General features: G+C 48.6%; 1 protein-coding gene and 1 pseudogene across 5 annotated transcripts in view; both read left to right on the top strand.

Annotated features, from left to right (window-relative positions):
* PFKFB4 (6-phosphofructo-2-kinase/fructose-2,6-biphosphatase 4) overlaps positions 1-14,538 on the top strand; it is a 50,712-nt gene extending 36,174 nt beyond the window's left edge. For 4 of the 5 annotated variants that reach the window (XM_037850327.1, XM_037850308.1, XM_037850321.1 and 1 more), the window contains exons 10-14: positions 9,186-9,290; positions 10,861-10,990; positions 11,090-11,152; positions 11,941-12,005; positions 13,519-14,538. In XM_037850327.1, the coding sequence (XP_037706255.1) occupies positions 9,186-9,290; positions 10,861-10,990; positions 11,090-11,152; positions 11,941-12,005; positions 13,519-13,578 (423 nt within the window). In that variant the 3' untranslated portion in view covers positions 13,579-14,538. The remainder of the gene's footprint in view (positions 1-9,185; positions 9,291-10,860; positions 10,991-11,089; positions 11,153-11,940; positions 12,006-13,518) is intronic. The other variant, XM_037850314.1, reaches the window with a different exon arrangement.
* On the top strand, positions 5,645-6,670 carry LOC119544790 (annotated as a pseudogene).
* Positions 14,539-16,920: the final 2,382 nt, after the last annotated feature.

The following is a 16,920-nucleotide window of genomic DNA, read 5'->3' as shown; positions in this document are numbered from 1 at the left end:
CTCCCAAAGCTGAGTTTTCCTGGCCTGCCCAACAAATGCAGCCCTTCAGCTACTTTCCTAGGAAGCCCTGCAGAAGTGCAGCATCAGTCTCTACCTCAGCAAGGGGAAGTTCCCCCTGTCAGGGGAAGTTTGAAACAATGGGTGCTCCTGCCTTTGTCCAGGGCAGGTTGAAACAATAGCTGCCCTCAGAGCCAGGCCCCCAGCGATCTGAATTCACTAATCGAAAGCCGTGATAAGTGATCGAAAGCCGTGATAAGTGATCGAAAGCCGTGATAGGTGATCGGCTGTACCCACCCCTGTTCTCGAGGAGAGACGGATTTTTACATCCCTCTGTCTCTGGCGAGCTAGTCAGGGACTGGACCCCAAGGTGGCCTTCTGCGAACAAGGCAGGGACCCACAAAGGAAGTGCAGGCTGGCTCCAGGCTGCCTGGAGGAGGGGAAGAGGGAGGGGCCAGGAAAGTGTCAGGAGCTTTTTCCATGACTCCCCAAAGCTGTGCTTTCTTCACTTGGCACCTGCCCAGCAAACGCAGCCCTGCAGCTGTCCTTGGCAGCTATGAGGACGCGTACAGGCTTTAGGCCTCCTCCGCCACCCTTGCCTGGGGTGGTTTGGAACAGTGGCTGCCCTCGGGGCCAGGATCCCAGCAATCCAAAGTAGCTAATCCTAAGTAGTGACAGTCATTGGACTGTTCCTCCCCCAGATCTCGGGTCCCTCTTTGGCACCAACAAGCTACACCAAGGATCGGACCCCACTGCTGCCCACAAGAAGGGGGTTAGGGACGGTAACTGCTCCATGGAGAGAGCAATTCACTGGTATTTACTGCAGTTTACCAGCCTCTTCTTCCCCCTCTTCCCTGGCTGCTGCACACTGTTCTGCTGGACTCCAGAGTTTCAAAATAGTTGATTCACACAGCTCCTGCCTGTTAAATAGTTGTTCTAGTGAAGGGACTGATTCCTGGAGCTTCCTGCTCTGCCATCTTCCCACAGTTGTCTCAGATGACATACTTGCATGATTAATACTATGGCTAATTCAAATACTACCATCCCTACTTTTTGACTATATTTTTCTGTGATATCTCTGCCCTTTTATTTTCAACTTTTTAATATTATTTTCTTTAGATGTGTCTATTGAAAGCAGCATATCTTTGGGTTTGTTTTTTAGTCTATCTTGAGAGAGGGATCTAAATCCATTTGCATTTATTATTATAATTGTTGTGTTTGGGCTTGTTTTCAATACCTTGCAGTTTTCTCTTTATTCAAATATTTCTGTATTCAAATATTTTTTCTGTGACTTAGAAAGTAGGCAATGTTTTTATTTCAGTAGTCATTACCGTAAAGCTTTTCAAAGATACTTTTAAGTAGGATACACATAAATAAAGGAATTAATAAAATATACTTATCAAATTAAGTAATAGGAAAATAATTCTTGACTCTGTTGGGAAAGATTAGGGTGTGTTATTGCCATGGGTTTTGTTTCTGCAGTTTTTTCATTAATGTAATTAGGCACGGCAGAGCATCATGGCTTTATTTTTTCTGTTTTTTCTCTTCAGAATTGATGGTCTGATTCAAAGAGTAAGCAATTTTTGTAACTCATTTTTTCAGCGCATTTAATTCATTTTGTAGGACTTCATCAGATGGGGCTGATGGGAGTTATAGGAGACCTCGAGCAACCAATTTCTCTCTCACGCAAAACTATGCGGGGCCATTAAACAAACAGGAAACTACAAATGCTGGAGGGGATGTGGAGAAATTGGAACTCTTATTCATTGTTGGTGGGACTGTATAATGGTTCAGCCACTCTGGAAGTCAGTCTGGCAGTTCCTTAGAAAACTAGATATAGAGCTACCATTCGATCCAGCGATTGCACTTCTCGGTATATACCTGGAAGATCGGAAAGCAGTGACACGAACAGATATCTGCACGCCAATGTTCATAGCAGCATTATTCACAATTGCCAAGAGATGGAAACAACCCAAATGTCCTTCAACAGATGAGTGGATAAATAAAATGTGGTATATACACACGATGGAATACTACGCGGCAGTAAGAAGGAACGATCTGGTGAAACATATGACAACATGGATGAACCTTGAAGACATAATGCTGAGCGAAATAAGCCAGGCACAAAAAGAGAAATATTATATGCTACCACTAATGTGAACTTTGAAAAATGTAAAACAAATGGTTTATAATGTAGAATGTAGGGGAACTAGCAGTAGAGAGCAATTAAGGAAGGGGGAACAATAATCCAAGAAGAACAGATAAGCTATTTAACGTTCTGGGGATGCCCAGAAATGACTATGGTCTGTTAATTTCTGATGGATGTAGTAGGAACAAGTTCACTGAAATGTTGCTATATTATGTAACTTTCTTGGGGTAAAGTAGGAACATGTTGGAAGTTAAGCAGTTATCTTAGGTTAGTTGTCTTTTCCTTACTCCCTTGTTATGGTCTCTTTGAAATGTTCTTTTATTGTATGTTTGTTTTCTTTTTAACTTTTTTTTTCATACAGTTGATTTAAAAAAGAAGGGAAAGTTAAAAAAAAAAAAAAAAATATTTAGTGCCCCCTTGAGGAGCCTGTGGAGAATGCAGGGGTATTCGCCTACCCCACCTCGATGGTTGCTAACATGACCACAGACATAGGGGACTGGTGGTTTGATGGGTTGAGCCCTCTACCATAAGTTTTACCCTTGGGAAGACGGTTGCTGCAAAGGAGAGGCTAGGCCTCCCTGTATTTGTGCCTAAGAGTCTCCTCCTGAATGCCTCTTTGTTGCTCAGATGTGGCCCTCTCTCTCTGGCTAAGCCAACTTGAAAGGTGAAATCACTGCCCTCCCCCCTACGTGGGATCAGACACCCAGGGAAGTGAATCTCCCTGGCAACGTGGAATATGACTCCCGGGGAGGAATGTAGACCCGGCATCGTGGGATGGAGAACATCTTCTTGACCAAAAGGGGGATGTGAAAGGAAATGAAATAAGCTTCAGTGGCAGAGAGATTCCAAAACGAGCCGAGAGATCACTCTGGTGGGCACTCCTACGCACACTTTAGACAACCTTTTTTAGGTTCTAAAGAATTGGGGTAGCTGGTGGTGGATACCTGAAACTATTAAACTACAACCCAGAACCCATGAATCTCGAAGACAGTTGTATAAAAATGTAGCTTATGAGGGGTGACAGTGGGATTGGGAATGCCATAAGGACCAAACTCCACTTTGTCTAGTTTATGGATGGATGTGTAGAAAGTAGGGGAAGCAAACAAACAGACAAAGGTACCCAGTGTTCTTTTTTACTTCAATTGCTCTTTTTCACTCTAATTATTATTCTTGTTATTTTTGTGTGTGTGCTAATGAAGGTGTCAGGGATTGATTTAGGTGATGAATGTACAACTATGTAATGGTACTGTAAACAATCGAAAGTACAATTTGTTTTGTATGACTGCGTGGTATGTGAATATATCTCAATAAAATGATGATTTAAAAAAAAAAAAAAAAAAAAAAAAAAAAAAAAAAAACTATGCGGGGCAGGTTATGGAGCCCAGTGTCTTCCCTCCAAGAAAGTGAAGTGGCTGTAGCATTTGGTTCTGCAGAGAAGCCTGTGGCTGTCACAATTTTTGTTCCATTAAGGTTAATTTGATTATTTTCTAGATACTTTTGGGTTTCCTTCCTTATCTTTCAAGTCTGGAAACTATAGTAATTTCTATCATCTATTAGTCATCTCTCCATGTTTATCCTTGTCCTTTTCCTCTGTTCTGGTAAACAGTCTAGGGCTAATCTTCTATTTCAACATTTTGATTTTTTTCTTAGAACAATTAAAAATTGACTGCCTTATCTTTCCTTTTTGTTTGTTCATTTTTAATAACAGCTTTATTGAGATATAATTTATCTGTTTTTTCTTTGGTTGCTTGTGCTTTTAGTGTCATATCTAAGTAACCACTGCCTAATCCAAGGTCTATAAGAGTTTTATGGTTTTGTCTCTTAGACTTAGGTTTTTTATCCATTTTGAGCTAATTTTTAATATGGTGAGAGTAGAGATCCAACTTCATTCTTTTTCATGTCGAAATCCAGTTTTCCCAACACCATTTGTTGAAAAGACTATTCTTTCCCCCATTGAATTATCTTGGTACCCTTTTTGAAAATCAATTGATCATAAATATGAGGGTTTCTTTCTGGATACCTGATCCTATTCTTTTGCTCTACATATGTAGCCTATCCCTTATACCAGTACTATATTGGCTTGATTACTGCTGCTTTGTATTTAGTTTTGGAATTGGAAAATGTGAGTCTTCCAACTTTGTTCTTCTTTTTCAAGATTGTTTTGGTAATTCTAGGTCCCTTGAATTTCTGCATAAATTTTAGAATCAGTTTGTCAATTTTTGTAAGGAAGCCAACTTGAATTTTAATGGAAATTGTGTTGGGTTGAATCTGTAGATTAATCGGGGGGAGTATTGCCATCGTAACAATATTAAGTCTTTCAATCTATGAAATGGGGTGTCTTTCCATTTATTAGGTCTGCTTCAATTGTCTTGTTCCTAATCAAAGGGGGAAAACATTCAGTCTTTCACCATTAAACATGATATAAGTTGTGAATGTTTTGTAGATTCTTTTTATCAGGTTGAGGAAGTTCCCTTCTATTTCTAATTTGTTGAGTGTTTTTATTATGAAGGGGTGTTGGATTTTGCAAAAATTTTTTTTTTGCATCTGTTGAGATGATCATGTGTTTTAGTTCTTTATTTTATTTGTAGGGAATGTTATATCAATTGATTTTCAGATTTAAACCAACCTTGCACTCCTGGCATAATTCTCATTTGGTCATGGTGTATAATACTTTTGATGTGTTGTTGGATTCAATTTCCTAGCTTTATTGTTGAGGATTTTTATGTCTATATTCGTAAGAGATATTGGTCTGTGGTCTTCTTTTCTTGTGATGTCTGTCTGGTTTAGTATCAGGATAATAATGGCATCATAGAATGAGTTGGGAAGTGTTCCCTCCTCTTATATTTATTTGGAAGAGTTTCTGAAGAATTAGTATTGATTCTTCTGTAAATGTTTGATAGAATTTGTCATTGCAGCCATCTAGACCTTGGCTTTTCCTTGTGGGTGACTTTTCGATTTCTAATTCAATATCTTTACTTGTTATAGATCTGATTGGGGATTGGTTCGTTTCTCTTGAAAAAGGCAAGTTCAGGTCTCAGTCCCTGGTCCTGTGGGTGTGAACCCATTTGTAAATAGGACGTTTGAAGCTGCTGTTAGTTAAGGTGCCCAAACTGAATGAGGGTGGGCCTTAGCCCAATATGGCTGAAGTCCTTATGAACAAAGGAAATCGCACACAGAAGGAGAGAAGCCATGGGAAGCACAAGAAACTGGAAGTCAGTGGAACCTGGAGGAGGAGAAGACATTGCCATGTGCATTGCTGTGTGATAGAAAAACCAGGGAATCCCAAAGATTGCCAGCCAGCCAGAAGATACTGACCCTGGGAGGAAGCAAGCCTTCTAGCTTCTGAAACTGTGAGCCAATAAATTCCTGTTGCTAAGCCAACCCATTCAATAGTGTTTGTTTTAGCAGCTAGGAAACTAAAACATATTTGGTATTGGAAAGTGGGGTGCTGCTATGACAAATACCTAAAAATGTGGAAACAGCTTTGGAATTGGGAAATGAGTAGAGGCTAAAATAATTGTGAGATTCTGGATAGAAAAAGCTTAGATTGCTTTGAAGAGACTGTTGGTAGAAATACGAATTTTAAAGGTACTTCCAGAAATGCCTTAGAAGGAAATGATGAATGTGTTACTGGAAACTGGAGGAAAGGCAAAATTGCATTCCAGTGTTGGATGAAAGGCAGAACTTGAAGGCAATGAATTTGGATATTTAGCTAAGGAAATTTTCACGCTTAAGTGTGGAAGGTACAGCCTGGTTTCTCCTTGTAGCTTATAGTGAAATGAGAGAGGAACAAGATAAATGGAGGGTTGAACCGTTAAGCACAAAGAAACCAGCTACTGATGATTTGGAAAATTCTCAACCTATTCCGATTGTGTGCTCTGAGACTAGGACCAGAAGCAGCTCTATCAGGGACTTCCCTGGGAAGTGACTCCCAAGAGAACAGGGCTCCGTGTGAGGGTTTAATTGAACAACGCTTTGCTAAAGAAGCTGTGGCTGAACTGGATCCAGTCAGCCATTTCAGTGGAATACAGGGTTGGAAATGCAGTTACCCAGGAAGGATCTTTTGGAAAATTCTATTGTCTGATGGTTTGGAGCCCCTGGACCTGTATGCAAAGCTAACCAGGTTTTTGCAAAATTTGTATGAGCAGCTTTTTCCTCTTCCAGGGACGGTTCCTAGAGTCATTCAGAATGGTCCAGCGTTTGACGTACTGCCATAGGTTATCCTGCAATACTGCTTCCAACAAAACTAGGCTGTCCTGGACCCCTGGTAATAGAATTATTTACCTTTATACCAAGAAGGTTGAGAAAGCTCCAAAATCTGCATTGGGGAGTTCATATTGTGGGGCCTAAAGTTCTTATGAGGTTATCCAAAGCAAACAAACAAAAAAAGTGTCAAGAGAGCCTATGGTGGTTCCCCGTGTGCTAAGTGTCCATGGCAGGATCGAGCGTGCTTTCCTGATTGAGGAGCAAAAAATTGTTGTCAAAGTGTTGAAGGCACAAGCACACAGACAGAAAGCTAAATAAAAAAATATGAAGCTTTTTTGAGTAATAAAAATAAAATTTTCTTTGAGGAGAGCCACTGGCAGTCCGGACTGAGAGACAGAGAAGGGATGAATTGAAGGAAGAATGACTACAAGGGCAGAACCATGGAAATCAAGGTCTGGATAGAAAAGATCCCCTTGGGCCAAGAGAGCAGGCCCACCCCTGTGTGGGGAAAGGGTGGGTCCCCCCTGTGCCTGGAGGGGGCAGGCCTCGTGTCACTCTGTTCGAGTAGCCTGCGGACACCCCAGGGTTCGGAGATGGTGGGGCCTGTGCCTCCGCGGAGAGCCTGGCCTCCATTCCTATGCTTGGAGAGCATAGAGCCTACACCCCAGTGTTTAGGGAGAGTAAGGCTGCTGTGTACGGGCTTGGAAGGGGTGGGACTATCACTCCATCAGGCCCAGAGGACAAAGATTCAAGTCTTAGAAGGCTCCCAGATCTTGAGATCTAATGGAATTTGCCCTGCTGAGTTTCGGACTTTTTTGAGAGTTGTGACCCTTGTTTTCCTTACAGTTTTTCCCTTCTAGAATGGCAGTGTTTATCCTTTGCTGTCCTACCATTGTGTACTGGAAGCAGATAAGTTGTTTACCAGGTTTCACGGGTCCATCAGACAAAGGAATTTTGCCCTAGGACAGACCACATCTACACCAATTTTGATGAGACTTTGTACTTAGTGTTGTTAGTGAAATAACTTAAGGCCTTGGGGATGTTGTGAATGTATTTTGTGTGAGGGAAGAACATGCCTTTTTTGGGATCCAGAGGGCAGACTCTTGGGGATTGAATCATGCCCCCCACAAAAAGTGTGGTCCTGTGAGTGTGAACCCATTTGTAAATAATCCCTTTGAGGCCGCTGTTAGTTAAGGTGCCCAAACTGAAAGAGGGTAGGCCGTAATCCAACATGGCTGACGTCCTTATGAACAAAGGAAATTGGACACAGAAGGAGAGAAGCCACGGGAAGAGCAAGAAACCGGAAGTCAATGGAACCTGGAGGAGAAAGAAGACATTGGCATGTACATTGCCAGGTGACGGAAAAACCAAGGAACCCCAAAGGTTGCCAGCCAGCCAGAATATACCAGTCTCTGGAGGAAGTAAGACTTCTAGCCTCTGAAACTATGAGCCAGTAAAATCCTGTTGTTAAGCCGACCCATTGTATGGTATTTCTTTTAGTAGCTAGGAACTAGAACAAAGTCTATTCAGATTTTCTTCCTTACTCAGTTTCTAGTTTGTGTCTTTCTGGGAATTTGTCCATTCATCTAAATTATCTAATATGTTGACATATATTTATTTATTCATGGTATTCCCTTATAACCATTTTCATTTCTGTAAAGTTGAAAGAAATGTCCCTTTCATTCCTGATTTTAGTAACTGAAGTCTTCTCTCTCTCTTTTTTCTTGGTCAGTCTAGCTAAAGGTTTGTCAATTTTGTAGATCTTTTCAAAAGAACCAATTTTTGGTTTCATTAATTTTTCTCTATGGTTCTTTTATTCTCTTTTTCATTAATTTCAACTCTAATTTTAATTATTTCCTTCCTTCTGCTTGCTTTGGGTTTAGTTTGCTCTTCTTTTTCCGGTATTGTAAGGTGGAAGATTAGGTTATAGATTTGAAATCTTTTTGATATGGGCATTTGCAGCTATACATTTTCCTCTTTATCTTTCCTTTTTTAAGAAACAGCTTTGCCCCAAGGCAAAGGCAGAGACCAGCAACTTTTTATTAAGGATGTTTTATTGCTTCTTTCTCTCCCTGGATATGTCCTCTCTGTTGGCTTGTGGTTTGAGCCATGGAAGGACTGACATTGGTCTGTTCAGACAGCCTTCCTGGGTTCCTTGGCAAAGGTGTGGATGGGGAGGACACTGTCATTCCTCACAGGCTCTTGGGGAAGTGGTCCATCTGCTCCTTGTCATGGGGCTCAGTCAGGGGTCTTGGCAAATGAAGTGCTGGCCTGGCTTGCTCTGGGCCTCTCTGGGCCCTTAAATGACACTTAGTATTTTCAATCAGTGCTCATCTCTGCTGTTTTTTTTTTTGTTTGTTTGTTTGTTTGTGTTTTAAGGCATTTGTAGAAGGGAATCTATGCTACATATGTGTGTAAATGGGTGTGTGAGCATGAATGCATAAACCAAATGACACAAATGATGTATTACTTTGTAGTTTGCACAATTCATACTTAGAAGTGATATTTCCATATTGCAAAGGAAAGACACCTAACAAGCATTTCTGTTTTTATCTTTATATAAATCAAATGGATGGATGAATGGATGGATAGATTGATGGGCAAGTGGGCGACTTTTCTGGTAGCTTTTTGCAAATGGGCTGCCTCCATGCTCACTGTTCCCAGAGGACCTGTTTCCCCAGACAGGTTCTAAGCTCCAGGCTGGGAGGGTCCCCTGGCCCAGGAAGTGCCCTGTAGACCTGGACTCCTCTGCCCGGGGCCCCACCCTGCCCTCCAACACAGGGCTGGTCTCCCTGGCCGGGTGTGGGAGGTGTGATGACTGGTGTCTCCCCAGGGCGTCTGTGAGGAAATGACCTATGAGGAAATTCAAGATCATTATCCGCTGGAGTTTGCCCTGCGGGACCAGGACAAGTACCGGTACCGGTACCCCAAGGGGGAGGTAGGTTTCCGGACTTAGTCCTGCTTGCAGAGCTGCGTGGGCAGTGAGGGTCCTGGCCTCAGGGGCAGGCCTGTCTGGGTGTGTGTTTCAGCCCCACCACTTCCCAGCCATGGGCCCCAGGCCTCAGTCCCTCCTTGGGTGGCAGGAGGACAGGGCCGCATGGGACTTCTAACCCTGAGTCCCATTGGATCCCTACTACCCATCCCTGTCTTCCCCCTTCCCAGGATGGAGATTGGGAAGGACAAGGCCTCAGGTGAGTGGGGCTGGCTCTGTGGGATTCAGCTTTCCTAGGACTCCCAGAGGAGGCTCATAGTCCCCTGGCATTCCCCGGCCAGCTCATTTCCTGGGGAATGTCAGCCCTTCCTGGGGTGCCCAAGTTATCAGGAATCAGGGACACCTGCTTGGCCTGAGCTCGGATCTTAGGTCACCCACGTCACTGTTTTGGCCTTTACCCTTCCTCTTGGTGCTTTTCCCTTGTCATGGGGCGATCCCGTCTTCCGTGCGGCTTTGGACCCGTGAGGACCTTCCCAGATGGGTCATGTCTGCCACAAGCCACCTTCATGCATCCCCTTCCCTCAGGCAGGCACCCTTGTCAGTAGGGGTCACAGGTCAGAAATTGGGGTTCACCTTTGACTCCTGCATCTCCTTCCACATCTAGGGGATGGCCTGGGGCAGTGGCCAAATGAGCATACCCTCCATAGAAACAGGAGTGCACACAGACATACCCAGATGCCAGATCCACAGGCTCCTTTTCTGCATTCTTCCCAGGAGTGAATGGCCTGGGGTAACATTGATTATTCCCCATGTCACGCTGTGAGTCAAATAGAGTTTAGATTTAGAACTGACCCAGATAACTGTAAAAGGAAACAAAGCAGCTGGCTGCTCAAACTTGAGAATACAGGGGGGAAAAAAAGGACAGGAGAATTAAGGTTACCAAATGAATTAATCTAGGATTTTCCCAGAAATACCAAGGGTCAGCCCAGATCCACCTTTTGGTATTGCTCCCTAATCAACATATGGGGGAAATCCAGCTCCGACTGCTGGGCCCTTTTTTTGAAGGAACGCTCCTGGTGTGCAGCAGCTGCTGGTGGGCAGACTGTGAGGGCTGTTCCTGGGACCCGAGGTGCTTCTGACAGCTCGAACTCCGGGAAGTTCGAGGGATCACGGCTCTTCCCTCCTCCCCCTGCTTTTCACCCACTTCCTGTTTTGTGGGCTGGAGGGTAGTGGTTTCTTTTCCACTCACCACCAGCTGCTGGCTTGTGAATCCCAGCCTCTGTGGCTGGGTGGGTTCCTCGAACAGCCCCATGGATAGAGCACAGAGGTGACCCCTTGCGACGGAGGCCTAGGAGGACTAGGCCCCGGGATGTGGGAGGTGGCTCCTTTCCCAGCTGCCCACTCCCCACTCCCAGCTCCCGCCTCAAACAGTATGTCTCCCTGTTGAAGACCTGTAGGGGCAGGCCCCAGCCCTGATTCTACGATGAGCTCCAGGAGTGGGAAGGTGTTACCTGGGATATCTTCATTCCTGCTCCCTGGAGCTGGTCCTGAAGGACCCTCCCTGTTGCCCTTGCAGTCTTACGAGGACCTGGTCCAGCGACTGGAGCCCGTCATTATGGAGCTGGAGCGGCAGGAGAACGTGTTGGTCATCTGCCACCAGGCTGTGATGCGCTGCCTCCTGGCCTACTTTCTTGACAAGACAGCAGGTGTGGACCCTGCCCCAGGGAGTGGTGTGTGTGTGTGTGTGGGGGGGGTTGACACCTCGGCATTCCTGGTGTGACAGCCTTCCCTGTCTGTGTCCCCAGAACAGCTGCCCTACCTCAAATGTCCACTGCACACGGTCCTGAAGCTGACCCCCATGGCTTATGGTAAGGCAGCACCTAGCGCTGTGGCCATGGGGTTGCCACAACCTTGCCTCTCTACAGGGTTCCATGATTTTCTGAAAATCCTTGAAAATCCCATTTCACCTACTCCTCTCCCTACCCACTACCTTTCTCAGTGATCCTTCCTCCATCTTACCCACCCTTGCGGGGGCCTTTTACTGGTTTCTCCTAAATCCCCACACAGCCTCACGCCGCCAGGGCCTGGATCTTAAGGTATTCGGGGTGCAGAGTTATCTCCCACCTCTGAATCTCCCTGTGCCTGCTGTGAGATGTCAGGCAACTTCCTAACCCCCTGATTTTTAACAAGTCTATGAAGCACTCCCTTGGGCGGTTGTGCTGTGGGCTCGGGGAGGGACTGGTCTAAAGCTCAGTGGTGGCTGACGGCATTCAATTTGTGATGACCCCTTCATCTGCCACTGCACAGAGCGTCTGCTACCGTGGGTCAGCAGTTGATTCTGCCTTGTGCAGCAGGAATGGAGTATGGGTGTCTTGGGGCCCTGAAGACCGTAGAGCTTAGTCGTGTTCCCCAGACTGCCCTTGGTCTCAGGGCCTCTGTGTGGCCACGTCTGGGCCTGTGGGCTCCTCCCTGAGGCTGGGCAGGGCAGCCGCACATGGGTAAGTATGGGGCTGACGGTGCTGCGTCCTTCCTCACGGGGCTGCCCAGAGCTGCCTGAGGTAGAAGCAGCAGCGATAGCTGCTCCATTCCACGATGCCCTCTGAGGTTCCAGCTGCCTTTTAGGAGGTGGAATGGATTTGCATCTTCCCTTTGGCAGGTTGTAAGATGGAGTCCATATTCCTGAATGTGGCCGCTGTGAACACACACCGGGATCGGCCTCAGGTAGGAACGGGGTCACTGCTGGGGTGGCGGGAATGTTCCCAGGGGTGCCTGGACACAGCATCTTCCAACTGGGGCACCTGCCAGAGCGAGCTCAAGTTCTCTGCCAAGACTATTCTCCTCTTATCAGGGTAGAAAGGCTCTGGGATGGCCCTGGGCTGGGTGCTTCCCGAGGCCAGCTGCTCTGTCGGTGGGGCAGTTCCTGGAGCTGAGCCACCTGGCTGAGACATGCTGGACCCTGGGTGGGTTTTATTCCTGGGACTTGAGGGGCCTCAGTGCTCCCAGGCAGCCGCACCATGTGGGTCTTAGGGGCTAGGTTCCAGCTGGGGAAGAGGCTGGGGACCTATGAGGGGGTAGGTAGGGATTCTCCCATGTCCCTTTCCCCAGGCCTCATGAACACCTTTTGCAACTCAAACACCCTCAAAAATTCAAACAGTAGTGTGCTTTGTTGGGGATAGGGCTGTGTAGACACTGAGGGGCTGGGTCTCAGCCCTGGGCAGGGCCCCTCCCTTAGAAGAGCAGTTTCCCATTCTGCGTCCCCCCACCCAGTGCTTGTTAAATGTAGAAGCTCCTTGCAGTGTTGCCCAGAACATCTTGCTGCCCCTCTTCTGCATCAGATATCCCTCCCTTCCAGGACCCCAGTCCCAGTTCGCAGAGTCCACTATACAGAGAAGTCGCCCAGGCCCTCTGTCATGCCTGTTGCCTTCCACGATGGGGCAAACTTGGGCCCTGAGTCCCTGCTGAGGGGGCAGGCCTTGGGCTGGACCAGGATGTCTGGCCTTGCTGGTGAGGTATCCCTGCTCACCTACAGCCCCTTGACCTTGAGCTCACGATAGAGGAGCGGGTATGTGTCCTATTCCTTCCCAAGGCTGCTGTCCCCGAGTGGGGCCAGCTACTGTGTAGGACTCTTCCATTTGCCCTGAGAGTCTGGTCTTGTCCACACGTTGTTCGAGTGTGATCCAGAGCCAGGCACCCACAGGTCACAGGGGAAGGCACGTCCTAACAGGTGTCCTTGGTGCTGAGGAAAGCCCAGCATTGGCCCCCCAGCATGGACAAGTGATGGTGAGAGGCTTCTGGGCCGGAAGGTGGGGTGGGGCTGACCCAGGCAGTGCACAGAGCAGGAGAGGCAAGGCCTTGGAGTGGCTGAAGGCTCTGTCCTGAGTGGGCCCTTCTGAGAGGCAAACTTCTGCTGGCCACGGTGTTCCCAGATAGTTCTCTTTCAGGTGGGCAGCTTCCAAGGTTTCCTGGCCCATCCTTGGGGGCAGGCTATGGTAGGAAAGGGGGCCCTCGGAAAGCCCCACCCCCACCTTGGTTCTTGTGTTCACCTACCCACGGTGTGTCACGAGGCCCTTGACCCAGCGCTCTTGGGGGAGGTTGGGGTCTGGAGTCCTGCAGCTGTGGCGCCTGGGGTAAGAATGTGAGCTGGGACAGGTCACAGCAACAAGGAAGCAGACGGTGGGTTGTCCTGTCTATTCCTGCCACAGGGTGGATGTTTTGTGTTTTTATTGTTGTGCAGAATGTAGACATCTCAAGGCCACCAGAGGAAGCCCTCGTCACAGTCCCTGCTCACCAGTGACCATGTCTTGTCCACTGCGACTCCTGGGCAGGTGTTGATCTCTGCAGACCGGGTCATTCCAGCCCCCCCCCACCGGTCGCATTGGTCACCACGCAGGAGTGCCCTCAGTGCCGCACGGGGCTGGTGGCACCCCAGCCCGCCTGCCTCCTTGTTGACTGTGATGGGGCTGTACAGGGTGCCTGACCTGCTGCTAAGAACCACGCCACCAGACCATGGCAGCCGCGGGCTGGTGAGAGGTTTCCCAGTGCCTGGTCCTGTTGCATCTTGAAGGTGTCCTCTCTCACCGGCTCAGGTTGGCTTTGTGAAGTGTGAAACCCTAAAATGTGAAATGGAAGGTGCTTGTTGTGATGTTTCCACTGGGGCCAAGCTGCTTGGGGTGGACTGGCAACCCCTGCAGGGCTCTGCTGTCCTCTCGGCAGCCACTTCCCAAGCCAGAGGTGAGGTCTTCATGGGATCCTGAGCTGCTGCCTCGAGTGAGATGGAGAGCCCCTTCCCATCCTTCCGCTCCAGGAACTGCAGGGCTTCAGCCAAGGCAGACGCCTCCAGGGACTGCCGTGACCAGGCCCCTGTGTCCATGTCATCGGTGTTTGTGGGCATTCATGAAAGCAGCGTGTGCACTTCATCACGTGGCAGTGCACAGAAACGCACAGGGGGCAGGCATTTGTGACCGCCCCTTCCCAAGTCTGCATGCACTGAAATATTTGGGGGCGCTGGTAGCCAAGGCCGCTCCTTCCCAACTGCTCTTGTGGTGGAGCCACATAAAGATGGGGCATCTGTTTATGCGTTACCCTTCCTGGTGCACACACCCAAGTGCTCAAGGGAGGGCTGCCGTCTGATCTCCCCTTCCCGGGTGGTGCTCACACAGCAGCAGGGAGGCGGCAGCCCCTGGCATGTTGCTAACTGTGTCTACCCTGGAATGGGCACTGGTGGCAGAAATAAACATTTGCTGTGAATTATTCAGCAATGCTTGTGGTCGTGTAAACTCTTCCTGGCATTTGTGGACCTCTACCCGCGGGACTGGGGAGGGGAAAGGACAGAACCCAGAGGTAGCCCCTAGCCAGGAGAGGATTTTCTGAAGCACATCGCAGCTTTTGATTGATGTACACATGAACCTCATGAAGATTGGCATCTGAGTTCTTTGGGGCCCAGAGAGGCAGGCCAGGCAGCTGGTTCCAGCCCCATTTTATAGCTGAGCAAACAGGCCCAGCAAGGAAGTGACTTGCTGGCCAGCAGGTTGTAGGGCTGGGTTGGAAAGTGTCTGGACTTGGAGTCAGGTGTCCTGCTGTTTGCATTTGGGCCTTGGAGAAGCCTGGCCCCAGGATCCCAAAACCCAACTTGTACCTGAACCTTTCCTGGGCTGTGTCTGGCAGAGCAGCCATCCTTCCCAGCCCCCCAGGGCTTTGCAGCCTGCAAGTGCCACCTTCCCACGAGAGAAGGCAGTGCCCCTGGTCCCATTTGGCAGTCTCTCAGTCTCGTGCATGGCAGCTGCAGCTGTGCACAGACCTGGGAAGGGGTGGGTAGAGGTGTCCGGGGCAAGGCCAGGCAGGATCGTCCTGCTGGACTCATCTCCTTTTAGAGCCCCAAGCCGTCCTCAGCAAGGAGGAGGCCTCACTCCATGTTCTCATGGGCCCCTTCCTTAGATTTGGGGCCAGAGGACCATGTCCCTGCTTTGGAGACATGGGGACTGCAGCCTCTGCAGACCTTGGGTGCCTTTTGGTCACCTGGACATGCTCATTCGTTGGCTGTGGCGGGTCGCTTTGGGCATGTGCGTCAGGACGTCCACCTCTCCCCAGACTTCAGGCTGGCTGAGGCGAGACCACGGAGGCCTCTGTGTGCACGGATGGTGCCGCTGGGCAGGAGGCTGCCAGGCTTGGATGAGTTACAAGGCCTGGGCATAGGGCAGAGGGAAGTGTGGTGTCAGAGCGCAGGCAGGGCAGTCCCCGTCCCAGCCTCTGCCCCGGAATGGCCTCTGCATGGGCCCCGGCATGCCAGCTGGCGGGTGCCTTGTTGCAGCCGTGGTGGTCGCTGTGCTCATGCGAAGGTTGGCATTTCCCTGTTTTCCCTGGAATTGGTGGTATTGCGTCTCAGCCACACATCACACTGTATCCAGCATTCTTTGCAATAAATAATTTTTGAAAAACCCAACAATTTAAGAATGTAATTAATACTACTGAATTGTATTACTTGAAAACAGTTAAAATGGGAAATGTTATGTTGTATATATGTTACCACTATTAAAAAAAAACCTTACTGTTGGATCCTGTAGCCAGCTCTCCACGTGTGAGGTGTTCTTTCCGGCCAGCTCTGCAGACCCTCCATGTTGCGGTCTCTTGTCGGTCTGCGTTGGGGTCCTTGGTTTAACTCCCACCCCCCCACCTCCATTCTTACTCTTTTCAGGGGAGCAAACTGTCCTGCCCTGGAGTGAGCCCTGGGCTTGGCACAAGTGCGGTAAGGGTGCCTCCCTGGGGTGCTGGTCTCACCCCTGAGCAAGAGCCAGATGTGGGGAGGGGGGTCTGGAGTGGAGCTCCCTTAAGGGGTTGATTCTGGGGTCCCTGGAAGTGTGGGTCCCAAATGTTAGTATCTTTGGGGAGAGGGGCCAGGGTCTAGGTGGAGGGCTGGGGAGCAGTGTGGGGCTGTGGGTGGGGTGTGCCGGTCAGTTCATTGCTTTCTTTGTCACCTACCTCTGGGTGGGGAGGATGGTGACAAGGGGCAGGGTTTTCCCTTTCCAAAGCCTCAGAATGTCTTGGAACTTTCTGTACTTCCTGTCCTGGGGCTGGGCTGTCGGGAGGGCGGGTTGCAGGGGTGTCCATCTGTGGACGAGACGGGGCTGGGCGTGGCTGTGCCCACCTGTGCCTCACCCATGTGTCAGGGTGAAGGGTAGCTGTGGCTGGGCCATTTCCGGGAGGTACGGGGTGGGCAGCAGCTGTGGCTCTGACTCCCTGTGCTGTATCTGGGCGGGTGACAAGAAGCCCTGGGTTCAGAGAGAGAGGCAGTGATGCGGCCTCCGGCGGTTCTCAGCTGCAGCTCTCCTCCTTCCCGTGGCTAGGTTCAGGGTGATGGTCCTCGCCCTGTTGCGGGCACTGACTGACCTCCCTTGAGGCTTTGCAGCCCTTTTTGAAGAAGGTTTTGAAGATTTTTAGCAGTGAAGCAACAACAGAAGGAATGAAATATAGCACTATCAGAACTTTTTTTCAGATCCTACCACAGCTAGGAAGGGCAATGATATTATTGTTGTGTTGAGGAATTTTGTAGCATTGTGGGTTGCGGGGAAACAATAGTCGTCAAATCCTATCCCAAAGACAGTTTTAGGCAACATTTGCCTTACGTTATAATAGATTTGAA

This window comes from Choloepus didactylus, chromosome 1 (genome assembly GCF_015220235.1).
Source record: "Choloepus didactylus isolate mChoDid1 chromosome 1, mChoDid1.pri, whole genome shotgun sequence".
In the NCBI taxonomy this organism is placed as follows: Eukaryota; Metazoa; Chordata; class Mammalia; order Pilosa; family Megalonychidae; genus Choloepus; species Choloepus didactylus.
The sequence above is the reverse complement of the archived record's forward strand: the minus strand, read 5'-3'. Positions and strand labels throughout refer to the sequence as shown.